Here is a 19,468-nt window from a genome sequence, read left to right on the forward strand (position 1 = left end):
CACTGTTTTTAGAAAACACAGCTCTTGCTTATTGTTAGAATGTAAAATGATAAAATTGTTTTACCATTAAAATGTAAAATATAAAATTTTTTCCCACCATGGGAAATAATTTAACAGTTAGAAAATGAAACAGATTAGCATGTGACCTAGCACTTGCATGCTGGACATACTGAAAGCAGGGAGTTAAATACTAGTAATGTGCATTGCAGTGTTATTCACAATACCCAAATAATGAAGAGTCACCAACAGATGAATAGATAAACAAAATACATTATACGCTTATTTAGCCATGAAAAGATGGAATGAATACATACTCTGACTTGGGTCAACCCTGAAAACATATTAAGTAAAAAAAGCCAAGGACAAATACAGTATGATTAATTTTATATTAAATACTTCCAATAGGTAAATACCTACAGACGGAAAATAGGGTAGAGGTTATCTGGGGCTGGCAGGTGGGAGTGGGAGTGTGTTGTTGTTAGATATTGTCTAGTCCCCTCTCAACTTGTAGCAGCCCCATGTACAACAGAACAGTTTTGTTAAAGAGGTACAGTTGGGTGTATGCCAGGGATGTGTCTTATCTCCATACCTTCTCAGTCTATATACAGAACAGATTATCTGGGAGGCTGGGCTTGATGAAGAGGAATGTGGCATCAGGATTGGAGGAAGACTCATCAACAATCTGTGTTATGCAGATAACACAACCCCGCTTGCTGAAACTGAGGAGGACCTGAAGCGCTTGCTGCAGATGGTCAAGGACTACAGTCTTCAATATGGATTGAAGTTCAATGTCAAGAAGACAAAGATTTTCACCAGTGAGATGATTGGCAGTATCATACGAAGAGACTGAGATTATTAACAGCTTTAGTTTGCTTGCCTCCACAGTCAACACTCTTGATACTAGCAGCCAAGAAAGTAGAAGACAAAATGCATTGGGAAAATCTGCTGTCAAGAGACCTCTCCAAAGTACTGAAGAGCAACGATGTCATTCTGGAGACTAAAGTGCATCTGATCCAGGCCACAGTCTTTGCAATTACTTGCTATGAATAAGAAAGCTGGAAAATGACTAGGGATGATAGGAGAACTGATGCCTTTGAGCTGTGGTGTTGGCGAAGAGGACTGAATATACCATGGACGGTTAAGAGAACAAACAGGTTCATCCTAGAGAGGATGAGGCCAGGCTGCTCCTTGGAGGCAAGGATTCTGAAGCTTCACCTGACATACTTTGGACATTCTGTAAGGAGAGACCAGTCCTTGGAGAAGGGCATCACGCTTGGGAGGGTGGAGGGACAGAGAAAGAGAGGAAGATCCTCGATGAGATGGATTGATTCAGTGACTAGGGTGATGGGAGTAGGTCTGTCAGAGACAATAAGATTGGCACAGGATAGAGCAGGGTTTAGGGCTATGGTACACAGGGTTGCTCTGAATCACAGGCGACTCAGTGGCACTTAACAACAACAACAACAAAGTATGTTATTGGATAGGGCACTTCATTTTAACTGGTCAGATGATTAGTCAGTTATATTAAAATGCTATTACTTTTTGTTGTGGTATAGCGTTGACTTGGAACCAACCCATAACTGACCCTCCAGTGGGTTTTCGGCAGTAAATCACACAGGAGGAGACAGTCAATCTTTCGTCCGTGAAGAGGTTGGTGGGTACAAACCACCTGTCTTTACATTGGCAGCACAGTCGTTTACCACTAAGTTGCCCTAGCTCCCTCAGATGCTAGGCCTCTGAAAAGACCTCTTTGATCTTTCTAGGGTGGTCTTAAAGCTCTGGTGTCCTGGTGATAAGGAGCTGCACTGCTAATCCAAAGACAAGTGGTTCCGATCTACTAGCTTCTTTGAAGGAGACTCATTCTTCCCTGTAGTGAAAGTCTCGTGTATGAAACAGGTATGCTGGTACTAGTATTGGTTTTCCTTAGAGAAGTAACATGTAGGGCATAGCTAGGGAGAGAAATAAGAAAGTCTCGTGTATGAAACAGGTATGCTGGTACTAGTATTGGTTTTCCTTAGAGAAGTAACATGTAGGGTTTAGCTAGGGAGAGAAATAAAAAAGTATTTTTTAAATTATAAATAAAAAATTAAGAGTACTCTCCTCCTGTGTGATTTACATCTTCCAAAAACCCACTAGAAGGCCGGCGATAAGTCAATTCCAAAGTGTCAAGTATAGTATCTTTTTCCAGCACAGTTTCATTTACCTAGTGAAAAAATGGGACCTGTAACTTAACTGATGTAGTGGCAAACACCTGCCTTGAGCATTCTGCTCTTTCAAGATGTGGGATCAAACTTATTAAGACTTGAAAGATGAGGGAGAAATCTCTGAGGACAGCCTAGACTCATTTCAGTTTCTCATGCTGCAACCATAACTCAGTACCAAATGCGGAGTTTAATTAAAGAAATACTTGCTATAACAACCTAAAAGAATTAAAGCAATAAATGTAACAAAATACACAGACACTGTAAACTCAGTGTAACAACAGTTACTCAGCAGATTAAAGCCTGTCTATTTTAAGATCACTGTTAAAGCAAAAGCCATTGTCCCTATATGCCAACGACATGTGTGTGACTCACACAGGCAGATCACAGATGCCCCAAAGGGTTGTGAGGCTGTAACCTTTACAAAAGCAGGCTGCCGCATCATTCTCCAGTGGGGCAAACTGCTGACCACTCAGTCAGAAGTCAGATGCTTAAGCACTATACCACCAGGGCTCCCAAACTAGATGCCAGAAGCATGCAAACGTTATTCTATTACTGGAATTCTGTGAGGTCAAGATGAGCTGGACTGGCTGGAGAGAGAAGTACACTGGAGAAGAATGGACAGACAGGCCAGGCCTTGATAAGTGCACTGTCCACTCTACAGTTCTGACTAGTAAAGGGCCAAACCCCACATGAAAACCCTCATCCATGGCAACCCAAGATAGGAGACTTCAGAAGCTGTGCACACCAAGACCCCATTCAGTATATCCTGCCAATTTGTTCTCAAAACACAAGGCAAAGGAATTCTTATCATGTTTACGTGTCAAAGGCATAATTACGCTATTATATGTCTGACAAATTGGTTGATATTAAGATACGCTTCTGAAGAGACAGTAATGAAGACAGAGAAATTTTTGTCAGAGTTCTACAGTAATATAACAGATTTTAACTCAGGTTTTGCTTATTTATATATAATGAAGACATCATTATTTTGCCATACAAATATCTGTGATCTGACAATTTTGACGCTTGAGCATCATTAAAATAACATCTAAACAAGAAGAAAATGTCTTCTGTGGCAAAACACTTTTTCCTGATTTGTATATCTTGTAATTATGAGTTAGTACTCAAGTAAATCAATATATTTTAAAAGATCAAAATATTCATAATGTCATAAATGTGAATGTCATAAAAACAAAGACGTACATATGTTTATTAACAATATATTTTTAGACACTTAACAGCAAACATATGTGGTGTAATATGTTTGTCTAATTAAAACTCTAACATAGGAATAAAATCTTTACCTAGTTGAGGCCATGTTCTAATGAATAAAAATACATGGATTAACAACAGGAAGCACAATTTAAATTCCTTTCCTACAGCCCAGCAGCAGCCCTCGACATGTATGGCCCAGTGCTCCCTTTATGACTGAGCTGAGCTATTGCTGGGAGGTGCCACCCACTGCAAGCCCCATGCAGAACACGACATGCTGTCTGGTTCTACAGCATAAACACAACCCCAACTATGTTTGAGTCCACTAATTCCTCCTTCTTGCTATTTTCCCAGGTACAAAGTCTTCCTGGATCTGGTATCTCCTGATAACATGTCCAAAGTCCATGAGATGAAGTCTCATCCTCTTTGTTTCTAAGAAACATACTGGCTGTAACTCCTACAAGACAGATTTGTTCTTCTGGCAGTTCATGGTTTCATCAGTATTTTTCACCTACACCATTAATTCAAAGGCATCAACGCTCTTTTCCATGAAAAGAGACTTACTGAAAACACCCTTACTTGGGTCAAGGCAAACCTGAGTCCTCAAAATAACAATTTTTCCTCTTTACTATTTCTATGATGTTATTTGGAGACTTGTCCAGAACTATCTCAAAATGGAATAGACATGTAACATTATTACACATAAAATTTTACATCAACAAAATCTATAATAATACATGCAGACAAGCTCTGGTGGCCAGTGGCAAGAAGCTGCACTGCAATCCCAGAGGTGTGTGGTTCAAATTCACCAGATGCTCTGCTGAAGGAGGAGGAACAATCGCCTCCTATACCAGTCAGATCCGATTTGACAGTACACACATAAAAAATAATAATAAAAAATTTAAAAAAATATATGTAAACGCTCAGGCACCTCTCGACAACCTTTTATTCCTCTTCTCATTATTATCCTAACTTCTGCCTGGCTGCTGCTGTTGAAGTGCTGCCATGAATATTTCTGAGACCTGCCAGGATCCTGGCTCAGCAAAACTTTCAGACCAGGTGGAAGACAAAATAGTGGAGGAGTCATTTTCACATATAATCTGCAAATACAATCTGCTTTTCATTAACTGCATTTGTAATCTGGACTTACTTTGGTGCCCTGGGATCAGAATTATACTATTTTCTGCACCGCTGCTGCTAGAAGTGTTATTTTCATCATTACTACTGTGATAGCTTTAATGAACACCGGGAGTTAGATGAATTGTGTCATTTTTATCTGGAAGTTAACTCCAAGGCATTACACAGGCCAAAATGAAGCTTAAGCTCAAGCAATGGAGGTACAGATGGCCACCATGTCTCACCCTAAGTTTTACTAAAGTTTATGTCTTTGATCCTTTGGACTGTTCAAACTCTCTTGAGCATTTATAGATAAACACAAACTAAGACAACAGTCCTCAATAAAAGGTACATTGCAAAGAGGACTGGGGTGGGAAGAGGAAATTGTGCAACACTGAATGAATATTAAAAAAAAAAGCAAGTGAACTATGGTAGGAGGACAGGAGCAGGAGGGAGGAAAACATGCAACAATGAATGAATGAAAATCCACCTTTTCTGTTAACTTTCATTAAAATCACAAAATAAAAAAATTATTAAAAATATAATAAAAATATTACCTTGAGTAAATGACTACAGCAATTCATAATAAAAAGTTACCTGCATTTAAAATACACAGTCCCTTGATGGCTCCCATCGTGCTTTCCTCTCTCAGGCTTGTCCCATTCTACTCCTAACCAGAGTCCTGGCACAAGGAGAAAAATCAATGAGCAGCAAGTGGTGATACAGGCAATACTTTCACTGCTCTGGAAGTAAATACAATTTATATGGAAATCATGTCACATCCACACCACTGCTGGGGGGGGACCATGGGGGAAGGGGGATGTGTCTTTTGAGAAGGATAACTTTATCCTATTTCTTTTTTTTTCTTTTAATTTAATTTTATTAATTTTAATGAACATTTACAGAGATTTTGGATTTCCATACATTCACTGTTGTATTTTTCTCCCTGCCCTCCTCTCCACCACCCCCAGTTCACTTTATCCTATTTCAATCACCAAATATAACAGCATGTTTGATTCAAAAGGGCAACAAAAAACATAAATATGAGAAATAACAATGACTAACATTTACTGAGAACTTTTTAAGAACCAGGAACTTCTCTTATATTATCTCATGCAATGTTAAGGAATGACAGCCACTTGAGAACTTTTTAAGAACCAGGAACTTCTCTTATATTATCTCATGCAATGTTAAGGAATGACAGCCACTTCATCTATGTAAAGAAGGTATTATTCTGTTTACTACTTCATGGGCACAGATATTTTCAGTACTAGATCTATAATATTTTATAAAATAAAAAATCTCTAATCAATGGAAATAATAGCAATAATAGCAGAATACTATGAATAACTGTACTCCAATAGATCTGGAAACCTAGAAGAAACAGACAAATTTTAGAAGCTTACTGTCCACTTAAACTAACATGGACAAGAGGAGGATATTTGAGCAGATTCACCATAAAAGAAAAAAGAACATCGTATCATGAAAACATTCCCTATCAAAAAAAGTTACAGCATAGATTACTGAAATAGATTCCACTCCATTTCAGAATAAAGGAAGGAAAATGGAGCCCTCCTGAATTTATCTATGAAGCAAGCATAACCTCGATATGAAAGCCAATACAAGACAGTCTGCTCTGCATTAAAAAGGGTAAGTCTAAAAAACAAACTGGAAAAACAATGTCATTTACAAGAGGCATCAGAAGATTAAATATACAGAAATAAGTCCAACCAGCAACATAAGACCTACACAAAGAAAACTACAAAACAAAACTACAAGACACCAAGCAGACCTACACAAATGAGAATATATCGTGTTTATGGAATGTTGTTGTTGTTATGTGCCGTCGAGTCTCTTGTGACTCACAGCGACCCTATGTACAACAGCCCTAAACTCCGCTCTGTCCTGTGCCAACCGCACTGTCTCTGACACTCCCATCCCAATTATCCCAGTCACTGAATCAATCCACCTCATAGAGGGCCTTCCTCTCCTGCGCTGTCCCTCCACCCTCCCAAGCATGATGTCCCTCTCCAAGGACCGGTCTCTCCTCACAACATGTCCAAAGTATGTTAGACGGAGCCTCAGAATCCTTGCCTCCAAGGAGCCACCCGGTTTAACCCTTTCCAGGACAAATCTGTTTGTTTTCCTAGCAGTCCATGGTATTCTCAATACTCTTCTCCAGCACCACAGCTCAAAGGCATCAATTCTCCTTCTATCCTCCTTGGTCACTGTCCAACTCTCTGATGCATAACAAGTGATTGCGAAGACCATGGCCTGTATCAGACGCACCTTAGTCTCCAGAGAGACACCATTGCTCTTCAGTACTTTGGAGAGGTCCCTAACAGCAGACTTTCCCATGCAATGTGCCTTTTAATTTCCTGGCTGCTGGTGCCAAGACTGTTGACTATGGAGCCAAGCAAACTAAAGCTGTGTACAATCTCAATCTCTTCACCATCCATCCTGATGCTGCCAATTGGTCCAGTGGTGAGAATCTTTGTCTTCTTGACATTGAGCCTCAATCCATATTGTAGGCTACAGTCCTTGACTTGACACTCTGCAGCAGGCGCTTCAGGTCCTCTTCAGTTTCAGCAAGCAGGGTTGTGTCAACTACAGAACAATCTCACTGATTTCACATGCAAGCAAGATTTTACTGAAGATTATCCAAAAACGACTGGAACAGCACATCAACAGAGAACTACCAGAAGTCCAGGCTGGGTTTGGAAGGGGTCGTGGTACTAGAGATATTGTAGCTGATGTTAGATGGATCTTGGCTGAAAGCAGGGAATACCAGAGGAATGTCTATCTGTGTAGATCATAACAAACTATGGCTGACTCTGAGAAGAATGGGAATCCCAGAACACTTGATCGTTCTAATGCGAAACTTATACTTGGACCAGGAGGCAGTCGTCAGAACAGAGCAAGGGAACACTGCATGGCTCAAAATTGGGAAGGGCGTATGCCAGGGATGCATCCTATCTCCATACCTTTTCAACCTATATGCAGAACAGATTATCCGGGAGGCTGGGCTCTATGAGGAGAAATGTGGGGTCAAAATTGGTGATTTATGGAATAGAAGACTTAATATTATAAAGATGTCAATATCACAAAAAGCAATCTAAAGATATAAAGCAAATCCTAATCTAGATCTTGTCATCATTCTTCAAGGGAGAAAAGTAATTACCATCTTTCTATGGAAAGGAAGGAGACCCTAGAGAAGCAGAGATACTGAGGAAGAAGATCCACTACACAGCCACAGTCATCAAAACAGGCTGGAACCTGTACACTGAGGTTTTACAAAGAGAGGCAATCCAGTGATGGGGAAAGACAGCCTTGTAAAATCGGGTAATTATTTACAGAAAATTGAAACAAGACTCACACTTCACATCATATACAAAAACTAACTCAAGATAGGTCAAGAACCAAACATAAAACCCAAGACTATAACAATCATCACAGAAAATACTTAGAAGCACTATCAGTGGTGTGAACACACTATCAATTAGAACTAAAAACGAACAGCCAATGGAAGACAAGCGTGATGACTGAGGCCACCTAAAAATTAAATCTTTACACGCAGAACCTATTTGGCTGGGCTTCATCTCAAACATAACAGAAAACTCAAAAATTCAACAAGAAAAAGGCAAAAAAATCCAATTACAGAATGCACAAAGGACATGAACAGACACACAATACCAGGAACAATAGCACAGTTCAACAGGGCAGCAAACAACAAATGTGGCGAGGCTGTGGAGAGACTGGAACCCTTATTCACTGTGGGTGGGATTGTAAAAATGGTCAGCCACTATACTATGCAAGGTGGTATGGCACTTTCTCAAAAAGCTGGAAATAGAGATACCATTTGACCCAGCAATTCCACTACTGGGAATAAACCCTAAAGAAACCAGAGCCACAACTCAAACAGATGTATGCACACACGTTTATCGCTGTTTTGTTCACATTAGCGAAGCAATACAAGTGAATGGATAGAAAAAAGCATCATACATTCATATATGGAATATTACGTAGCACTGAAAAACAAGGAACTTGTAAAATATTACACAACATGGGTGACCCTGGAGGACATTATGCTGAGTGAAATCTCTCAGTCACAAAAGGACAAACACTGCATACCACCACTGTTATAAAATAGCAACACTGTTATAAAATAGGAGAGATATGAGAGGGACTGGGGAGAGAATGAAGAAAGAGTGGATAGATAATGAACACTGCATTAAAACAGATAAGGGGAAGAACTGTCCGAAAGGAATATATAATTAGGCATTATATATATGAGACAATACTCTGGAACAAAGGGTGTACTACAGAGTGAGCTGGTGGAGGGAGGATGGGAGGAGGTAAGAAAATGTGCAACCATGAAAAAAAAATATTAAAAATAAATGGACAAGATAGGAGTGAGGAAGAAGTGGATAAGATCATTAACTATTAGAGATTTACAAATCAAAACAACAATGAGATAAACTTTCACCCTGGCAAAAACAGCAATGTTTAATAAGACACCAAATAACAAATGCTAGCAAGGGTGTAGAGAGACTAGAAGTCTCTCAAACACTGCTGGCCACAATGTAAAATGGTGCAACCACTATGGAAAGCAGTTTAGCACTTTCTTAGCAAGATGAGAATAGAAATACCATTCGATCCAGCAACCCCACAACTAAGGATCCCAGAGAAAAGCAAGCTGCAACACCGACATTATTCACATCCTTGTCTCCTGAAGTATGATTTATAACAAAAAGAAAACAACTCAAGTGTCCAGCAACACATGGGGCACTAAGCACATTCACACAACACATTATGATGAAAGCATCCCTTAAAAACAATAAAGAATTCTCAGAACACAGCATAACATGGATGGATCCCTCGAGAGGACACTATGCCAAGAGAAGTTAGTCACAAAAAGGACTGTTACACACAGTCATTCCTGGATAGTTCCCACGATGGGAAAGGATAGAGAGGGGAGTAAAAAGGAGTAAATAGATAAATAGGCATGTATTAAGACAGGCAAAAGGTAAAGGCTCCATCCAGTAAGGAAGATGAGCAGGACACTACCACTGCAGGATTAACTGAAATCAGAGTTACAGGAAGGAAGTGGGAAATGTGTCAGCACACTGAGGGTATTCAAACTAATATTACTGAACAAAATATGTGTGAGTTGAGTGAAAAATTCATTTGCTTTGTAAACCTTTACTCAAATCATAATTAAAAAAGAAAATATCTATATAAACATTATTTATACTAAACTTAGGTAGAATAATCTGCACTCAATCACACAAGTTCAAATTCAGTTCTCCCTAATCCAAAAGTCAAGTCAAGTTTTAAATAGTATGCTATTTAAAACTCCTTCTTAGTATGGCATTGTTGTTGGTAGGTGCCATCAAGTTGTAGATGACTCATAGAGACCCTAAGAACGAAAGACCTGAACACTTGTATAACTTTCATCATTTCTCCACATTCATAAGAGTTGCCGGAGGCAAGTCATTTAGGAAGTGGATGCCACTTCTGCTTCCAAGCTTGTTTTTTTTATTTTTTATTTTTTTCCCCAAGCTTGTTTTAATCAGGGAGTTCCACCGAACACTGTCCACCATGGGTAACTATTATCATATTTGGTACATCAGTGTCATAGTGTTCAGCTTCACAGTGACCACAAGTTACCTCTGTACAGCAAGTGGACAGGCCAGTGCTATACCACTTAGAAGAAAGTTTGACCAAAAACAATTAAAACCAGGCCAGATTAAAATCACCAACCTTTGGCTTGGTAACATAACTTTCTATCCACTAGGCCAACTGAGCTCTCTTCTTCTTGTTGTTAGGTACTGTCGAGTCACAGACGACTCATATCGACTCTATCATAGGATGGCGTACCATCTTACAATTGCAAAACACTTGTTTACTGTCTCACCTCTCCTGTCTTCAGGTTCAAGTATCCACTACACAATCATATGCTCAACATATCCTTTGAGAAGCTGAACTATATAAAGAATGTGGCAGCGCAATCAACAACTATCAGCAACCTGTGTTATGCAGATGACACAACCTTGCTTGCTCAAAGTGAGGAGGACTTGAAACATTTGCTGCAAAGGATCAAAGACTATAGACTTTTTAATATGGGTTACATCTTCACATCAAGAAGACAAACTTTCACTATTGGGAAAACAAACAACATCACAACAAATGAAGAGATAGCAACTGTCAATGATTTCACCTTGCCTATATTCACAAACAACACTCTAGGCACCAGCAGCCAGGAAATCAAAAGACTGTACTGTATTGGGAAGGTTGTCGGGGTCCTCTCAAAAGTGCTGAAAAGCAATGACGTCAATTTGAAAAATAAGATGCAACTGATGCAAACCATAATCTTTTCAATTACTTGCTATGCAGCTGACACTTGGCTGATGAATAAGAATGACAGAAGAAGAACTGATTTTTTTTGAGTTGTGAGGTTGGAGAAAGACTGCTCAATATACCAGGGACTGCCAAAAAGATAAATAAATATCTTATAAAAAGTACAAAGTACTCTTTGGATGCCAGAATAGTGAAATTTCATCTTACCTACTCTGGACATGTTATTAACAGTCCTTGGGAAAGGGTATCATGAAGGGAAAGGTGGAAGGTCAGAGAAAGAGAAGACCCTCAACAAGATGGATCAGTACAATGACTGTAATAATAGGCTACAGCATATCAGAGATGATGAGTATGGCACAGGATAGGCAGGATTCAGATCCACTGTTCACTAGTCTACTTGAGAGCACTTAACACAATGACGTGCATTACTGAAGATACTGGCTAAAAAAAAGTCTTCAGTAACAGAATACCAACTGAGATGCTTCAACAAATGGATACAAGATTGGAAGCACCTACTTTCTCTGCCAAGAAAATGTGCAATATTGCCACTTGGCCATCTAAGTAGAAAAGCGTCATATTATTCCAAAGAAAGACAATTAAACAGAATGTGGAAATTATCAAATAATATCATTAACATCACATGCTAGCAAACTTTTGCTGAAGATAATTCAAACAAGCCTGCAGCCCTGCAGCCATGCACCAGCAGAGGAGTGTCTTAAGTTCACAGAAGATTCAGACAGAGATGTGAAAGAAGGAATAAGAGGTGATGCCAGATGGGTCACAGCCAAAACCTGAGGACACCAGAAAGATGTTTCCTTATGTTTCACTGCCTAAGCAATGGTAATCCACTGTGTGGATCCTAATAAATTATGGATGGCATTATAAAGAAAGAACATCCTAGAATACTTAATTGTCCTCAAGTGAAACCTGCACACAGAAGTAGTCATTCAAGGGGGTACTACATGCTTTACAATTGGAAAACGTATCCAGTATGGTTGTGTCCTTTCACCTAACAAGTACACTGAACAAATTTATCCAATATGATTGTATCCTTTTACCTGACATGTAAATGAAACAATGCAAGAAACTGAGCTACAGAAAGAAGAATGCAGTTTGAGGTTTAGGGGGAAACTCATTATGCAGATAGCACCATCCTGCCCACCAAAACCAAGACTACTAGAAGCATTTATTTATAAAGGTCAGACTATGTTGTTGTTGTTGTTGTTGTTAAGTGCTAGGAGTCAACACTGACTCATAATGACCCTATAAACAACAGATTTGAGCCCTGCCTTATCTGCGGCATCATCAGGCTCTCCCCCTTGTTCAAGGCCATTTTTCAGGCTGAGATCTGATTATAAGTTGTCAGTGAAAATGACAAGGAAGAAACCCTCTCCTCGGAAATGCAAGGGAGCCAAACCCCAAGCCATCCCGCAGGTGCCTAGGTAGGAGCCTGGGGGCCAATAAAAGCAGTGTCCACGTGGGGCTCACGCTCTTTTTCTTCTGGCTCCAGATTTGACTTTCCAAGGGGACCGGGCTGCACAGCTAGTAGATTGTAATCCCTGTCACTCAAGAGTACCTGCAGAAATTGCTGCATTAGTGTGAATTTTGCCATTATTTTCAACAAGCAAAAAACTACTTTTAAAATAGAAATTAATGTCTAAAAATGGGGAGTGAGTAAGCATATGCCGTAAAAACAAAAATACCAAATTATTTCATCTGATTCAAAGTAACACAAAATACAATGTATGCCAATTTAAATTATATTTAAGTGCCATGTATATTCATTTAAATGGATTAATCCAACCCATAGAGGCCCCACTCATGACAGGGTGGAACTCTGCACCATAGATTATTAAGGGCTGATTTCAGAAGCAGATTGTCAGGCCTATCTTCAGTGCCTCCTAAATACACATAGACTGACTAAAAAGAAATGTTTAATAGAGTAAACTAATTTTTAGATTTAGATTCACGAGCCTATGAGTTGCTGTTGTCTTTAAAAATCTTGACAACAGTTTGACTTCATATAAAATGTTGTTGTTGTTAAGTGCCATCCAGTCGCAGGTGACTCATAGCAACCAAATGAAGGAGAGTCCTCAACGCTTGGGTATCTCTTATCTTCTCTCCAGGTTCATATAAAATAGCAACAATAAATAATTAAGCAGTTTAGAATTAAAACCAACTGCACATAAGAAACATCTATAAATTAGCTGTGGTGTAGAGAAGAGCACTGAACATCCTCCCATGGACAGCCAAGAGAACCAACAGATAATGTCTTGGAAAGGGTGCAGCTGGAGTGCTCTTTGGAGGCAAAAATTACAAGGCTTCACCTCACATACTTCGGACATGTTGCTAAGAGGGGCTATCCCATAGAGGATATGACACTGGGAAGACTGGAGAATCAGAGAGGAAGACCCTTGACCAGGTAGACCGAGACGGTGAGTGTTGCAATGGGTTCTTGTGTGTCAGGAAGTGTAAGGATGGCGCAGGACAGAACAGGGTTCAGATCTTTTGTCCACAGTGTTGCTATGAATCGTACTCAACTTGATGGCACCTCACAACAACATTATCAAAATTAGTCTTATATAAACATTACTGAAAAGCCTACATAGAAACAGCTGCAGAATAAACAAATATTCCTATCTATATCCATCTATATATCTATAAATCCAAATATAAAAAACTACCTGCTACTGGAGGGACAACACCAGAAAAACGCACTGTTCCAAGTTCTCCATTAACGTCAACTCTTCTACCAATGACATCTTCTGTCAGAGTGTCATTCATTATGACACAGTCCAAATCCAAATTATAAGGAGACCTAGGAATAAAATAGGAACAGTGACAAAAATTTCATAAAGTTCATTTTAAAAATGTTTTATCATGTCATGTAGAGATTCTCCAGAACAATGCTTGCTATCAATTTAATCTTTATATTTTGGTGAAGAGACTAACTTAATGTTTATGTATCATACTTTACAATCTAATTATATTTTAATAACCTGGTATAGCTTCAATTTTCTTGAATCCCATCAGCTTAAATCACATGACTGATCTATTCTACCACTGACTGAAGTAGATGGAGAGGAAAGGAAATGAAAAAAAAAAAGGGAACAAAACTTATAAAGGTGAAACACTGTGGATGGAGGGCAATGAAAGAGAGGAGGACCCTCAACAAGATAAAGTGGCAGAGTGTTTGTAACCATGGGCTCAGATGTATCAGGGATGATGAGGATGGCACAAGAGAGGGCGAGGCTCAAATCTGCTGTTCACAGGGTCAGTATGAGTCATGGTCAATCAGACAACATTTAACAACATTCTACTATCAGTGACAATTACGAAAATAACAGCAAGCAAAATCTTCAGAAGAAAATGAGCAAAGATAAACAGAAAAAGACAACAAAACCAGAAGACTGTTCTCTGAGAGGATAAAAAAACTGACAAGTCCTGGGCAAATCTAGCAGAGGAAATTTTGCATAATCAATGAAAGATATTCTTCTGGTACTCTTTGCTTTCTGCCAAGATGCATCTGACATTGGCAATAATGTCTCTAGTATTATAACCTCTTCTAAATCCTGCTTATATTTCTGGTAGTTCTCTGTCAATGTACTGTTCCAGCCGTTTCTGGATAATCTTCAACAGGATTTTGCTAATGCGTGTTATTATTCAATAATTTCCACATTCTGTCTGGTCACCTTTTTTTAAATGTTATTGAAATACATCAGCTGGTATTCCAGCAATTCCTGGGGCTTTATTTTTTGCCAAGTCCTTCAGAGCAGCCTAAACTTCCTCCTCCATCACCATTGTCTCTCAATCATATGCTGTTTCTTAAAATTCTTGTATCAGCCCCTTCTTTTTGGTACAATGACTCAGTACACATCTTCCATCTTTTTTTTAATGCTTCCTGAATCATTCAATAGTCTGCCTATAGCATCCTTAAGCATTACAACTTATGGCTTGAATTTGTTCTTTTAGTTCCTTCAGCTTAAGAAATGCTGAACGAGTTTGGCCCTTTTGATTTTCTGACTCCAGCTCCTTGCACATTTCATTATAATACTTTGCCTTGTCTTTCCAAGTTGTCCTTTGAAATCTATTCAGCTCCTTGATTTCTTCCCTTTGCTTCTGAACAGGTAACCAAGATGCATTACTAATAAGGGGTGACTAGGATGTGAAAACTGGGAGCCAGGAAGAATCAGTAGTCAAAAAAAAGGGACTTGGTGACAGAAATGAGGTTGGGGATTGAATGACAGGATTCTGTACAATTATTTATTCACAACAAATGCCTTTTATAAGAAACATAAATGCAGGCTATACATATGGATTTCACCTGATGGAACACACAGGAATCAGACTGATTACATCTCTAGGAGCAAGCATTGGAGAAGTTCAGTATCAGCAGTGAAAACTACGTCAGGAGCTGACTGTGGAACAGACCATCAATTACTCTTATGTAAGTCCAAATTAGAGCTAAAGAAGGTTAATCATATCCACAGGAATCAAAATTTGATCTTGAGTCTATCCCTCCTGAATTTAAAAACCAACTCAGGGATAGGTTTGAGGCCTTGAACACTAATGAACAAAGACCAGATGAGCTGTGGGAACATACCAAGAATATCCTTCATGAAGAATGCAAAAAGTCATAAGAAGGAAGACCAAAATGGATGTCAAAAGAGAATCTTATTATTATACTAGAGCACTGAGAAGGCAAAGGGAAGAAATAAAAAAGTTAAGCAGCCTTATAGTCTGCATATGATAAATGACACCTGTTTTGAGTTTTGCTAAGGCAATAACTAATACCGTAATTCTTATTGTTCATAGAAGTAAACTTTTTCCAGCTTTCTTCACTAGGAATTATATCTAAGTCTTGACAGCTAAATCTCTGTATACTGGAGTTGGCTTTTCTGGGGTCATTACTCCTACTGTGCACTTTAAGTGCACAAGGGTTAGGTTTAAATACACCATAGCTACTGCAGGTGTGGGTAGCTTCTTTGAAACCTCATAGCTACTAACATCATAACTACTAATACTACTAGATACACAAAGTAACTTTTTCTCATTTGCTGGTTTTGTTGGGCTATAAATTAGGGTTCTTTAAAGCTCACTTTTCTCATTCATTGCTTACACTATGACATAGAGGATATGATCTAGGAGAGGTCTCTGACAGCTGATTTTCCCAATGCAATTCATCTTTTGTTTTCCTGACTACTGGTGCCAAGAGTGTCAACTGCAGAACCAAGCAAGCTATAACTGTTAACAACTTCAATCTCTTTGCCATCTAACACAGTGCTGCCAATGGCCCAGCGGTGAGAATCTTTGTTTTCCTGATGTTGAGTTTCAATCCATACTGAAGACTACAGTCCTGGACCTTCTGCAGCAGGTGCTTCAGGTCCTCTTCAGTTTCAGCAAGCAAGGCTGTGTCATCTGCAAAACGCAGGCTGCCGATGAGTCTTCTTCCTCCAATCCTGATGCCACATTCCTCCTCATAAAGCCCAGCCACCCAAATAATCTGTTCTGCATATAGACTGAAAAGGTATGGAGACAGGATGCATCCCTCTGTCCTAAGGACTGTTTCCTGGTTCAAATATAGGTTTTGCATAAGCACAATCAAGTGTTCTGGAACTCCCATTTTCCTCAAGGTTACACACAATTTCTTAAGATCACCTTATTTTTTTAAAAAAAAAAAAGGCTACGGTCTATGACCTAATTTCTTCCTCTGGCAGGACCATTAATTACTATAACACTTGTATTTAATTTTAGACTAAGTATCTTAAACTTGATTGTGAATTTTGCTTCCTCTAGACTGTAATAGGATGATGCAGGATCTCTATGAGCCGTATTTGACTCGATGGCACCTAACAACAACAACCTGACTTTAAGAATTCCATGTTAAAATGATGCACCTTCAAATATATGAACCTATGTTCCTAAGTACAACCGATGACAGCACATCTAATTTCCAAAGTCAACTGCCACAGAAGTGGACCATGTTCCTATTGCCAAAGGGATCCATTAGAATAGTAAGAGAAGGTTTTCGCCCTAGAACTTAAAACACTCTTTGCCAACAGACAATAGCAAAGAGAATGTGAAGCCCCATTTCCTCATGAATTAGGGCTAAGTCTCTCTCAGGGGCGAGTGATGGGGAATGAATGGCAAAAGGAAACGCTGAGAAAGTAATGAGAAACTGTTCTGGACAATGGTGTGACGGTGGTAAAACGAAAGGAAAACAGATTCATTTAAAAATGAGAATAGTGGAAGAGCAGACCCCAAGGGTCACCATAAATCCACCAAAAGCTGTGCACTACCATAAAGCTGTTTAAACTCGACCCCCTCTGAAAAACATCTATGTACTCGTATATAAGGAGAGCCAACCTTTCCTGACCTGTTCATACTGTTATGAACGTCTGATAAACTCGGTTTCTTTCGCTGGCTCGTACACCATGTCTTTCCTGCAGATAAGTTCTATCAAAGTCTTAAATTCGAGTCAGAACTGACTCAGAGAGGCCCCAGATCTCTTGGAAATCGTTCCAGGGAAGAAGTCCGCGTTTCCCGGAATCCCAGGCGGCTCGGCCACCGCGGCCAGTCCGCGACCGGTCCCGCCCGCGCCTCCAGCCCGGCCGCCCGCACGTGCCGCTCCCTCCAGGCCGGCAACGCCCACATGAGCAGCTCCTAGAGAAAACCTAGATATCTCCTAGACCCATCACACCACAGGCTCGGTGGGCGGCCAGGCCCAGGGAGCAGCGCTGACCGCCGCCGGCTCACCGTGCTAGAGCTCGCCTGCTCCCGCCTGCCGCGCCCAGGCCCAGCCTCACCGCCACCGCCCCGCAGCCCCGCTGCCCGCCCGCCCGCCCGGAAGTCGTGCTGGGTGCCCGGAAGTCCCGCCCCGTGCGAGCGGAAGCGGGCCCTGCAGTGTTGGCCTGGGCCGCAGAGGCCTTTGTGAGCGTTCGTGTGTTCTGGCTTGTGAGTTGCGTCTGGGTTCCCGGAACCTGGGCGTGTTCCTGGCCGTCCCAGTCGACGGGCTTTTTCATGCTATCACAGACGCTCATTGCAAATCGTGTGCTGAAACAGCCCCATGTTTATTAAGAACTGAGGCACAAACTGAGATTTGTATACCAATGTTCACCATCGCAAGAACATGCAAACAACCCGAATGTCCAACCACAAACGAATGGATTGAGAAAGTATGGTACATTCACACAATGGAATACTATGCAGCATGCAGGAGCAATGTTGTTTGTTGTTGTTTAATGCCGTCGAGTCGTAGACGACTCATAGCGACCCTATGAACGAACAGCCTGAGCACTGTTCGTACACAGAGTTTCCGGAGGCAAGCCATTTTGGAAGTGGATGCCGTTACCTAACTTGGGAGGGACTGGAGAGCATTATGCTGAGTGAACTAACTCAGTCCCACAAGGATAAATGTTATATAAAACCATTATTCTAGAATGAGTATAAGGATCCAGGAGGGGTGGGAGAGGCTGGAAGCAGAGGGATGTGGATGTGCAGGGGGAAGAGGGTATTAATCATTGGGTTGTACAATTTGATGGGGGGCGGGGTAAGGGAAATGGAAAGAATTTGTTCGAATTTGTATTAGAATTTTGTAAATAAACTAATGAAAAGGAAAAAGTCAACTTTGGGAGGGGAGAGGGAGGTAGAAGGGTTAAAACGTGCAACAATGAATGATTAAAAATTTTTCTGTAAACTTTTGTTAAAATGACAATTAAAATTTAAAAAATTATTTAAAAAAATAATTGTAGAGGTGGTTGTTGTTAGGTGCCATCAAGTCCAGTATGACTCATAGTGACCCTATGAACACAGACCCAATGAACTCTGGCCTATTCTGTACTATCTCCATCTCTGTCTTATCCTTCTCTCAACTTTCCTACTGGTCCCATTTCACCAGAGGTCAAGGAAATTGAGTAAGATCTATACACATTGGCCTTTAAAATTCTATACCATAAAAATGAGAATGTAGAAGCCAACACCGGCTCCAATTCTCAACTGTCCAAAGCCATCCCTCCGAGCTAAGAGCCCCTGATCACTCCTTGAGGCACCCAGGGACTGATCAACCTCCCTCTCCCTTCCCTTCCAGGCCCGGGGACCCCCTCCTGACACCTGACAAGAGGATCCTTTCTCAGCTGTCAGAAGGTTATATCCATTCAGCAAGACATTGGATTCTGCTAGAATCTACATGCCCCAGCTCTACTTTATCTGTCCTGGGGACGAGTCTCCTCCTCTAAAACTCATGCCCCTCTGACATTATGCCTAATCTAAAACTCACACACTTTTGGCGTTATGCTTAATCTGCTTTCTCTAAAACTTGCGCATCTTCAGCATTATGTGCCTAATTTAAAGCAGTCTCAAATTTTGTAACCTAAATTGGGTTTATTCAATCCATCTGTCCTTTAAAACATAAGTACTAAAATGGCAAATGGTCAGAGATTTCCTATACCCAAACTCTCTTTACTGCCCACATCTCTCTCTTTCTCTACCTCCTTGGATTCCATATTAAGATTCTTTGGAAACTGCAAAATGGGCTGTCTCTCTATGTAACACCTCTCCCCCCCCCCTTTTTGAAATGC

The 19,468-nt window shown here is 40.2% G+C and overlaps 1 protein-coding gene across 1 annotated transcript in view; it reads right to left on the reverse strand.

Moving 5' to 3' along the window:
- The window catches only part of TBCE (tubulin folding cofactor E), a 47,618-nt gene extending 33,942 nt beyond the window's left edge, over positions 1-13,676 (reverse strand). The window contains exons 1-2 of the mRNA XM_006895380.1: positions 13,577-13,676; positions 5,130-5,214 (exon numbers count right to left, since the gene is read on the reverse strand). Coding sequence (XP_006895442.1) covers positions 5,130-5,214; positions 13,577-13,676 — 185 coding nt within the window. The remainder of the gene's footprint in view (positions 1-5,129; positions 5,215-13,576) is intronic.
- Positions 13,677-19,468: the final 5,792 nt, after the last annotated feature.

The sequence above is a fragment of the Elephantulus edwardii genome, unplaced genomic scaffold, assembly GCF_000299155.1.
Source record: "Elephantulus edwardii isolate Elephantulus edwardi_28Jun2011 unplaced genomic scaffold, EleEdw1.0 scaffold00166, whole genome shotgun sequence".
NCBI classification, from domain to species: domain Eukaryota; kingdom Metazoa; phylum Chordata; class Mammalia; order Macroscelidea; family Macroscelididae; genus Elephantulus; species Elephantulus edwardii.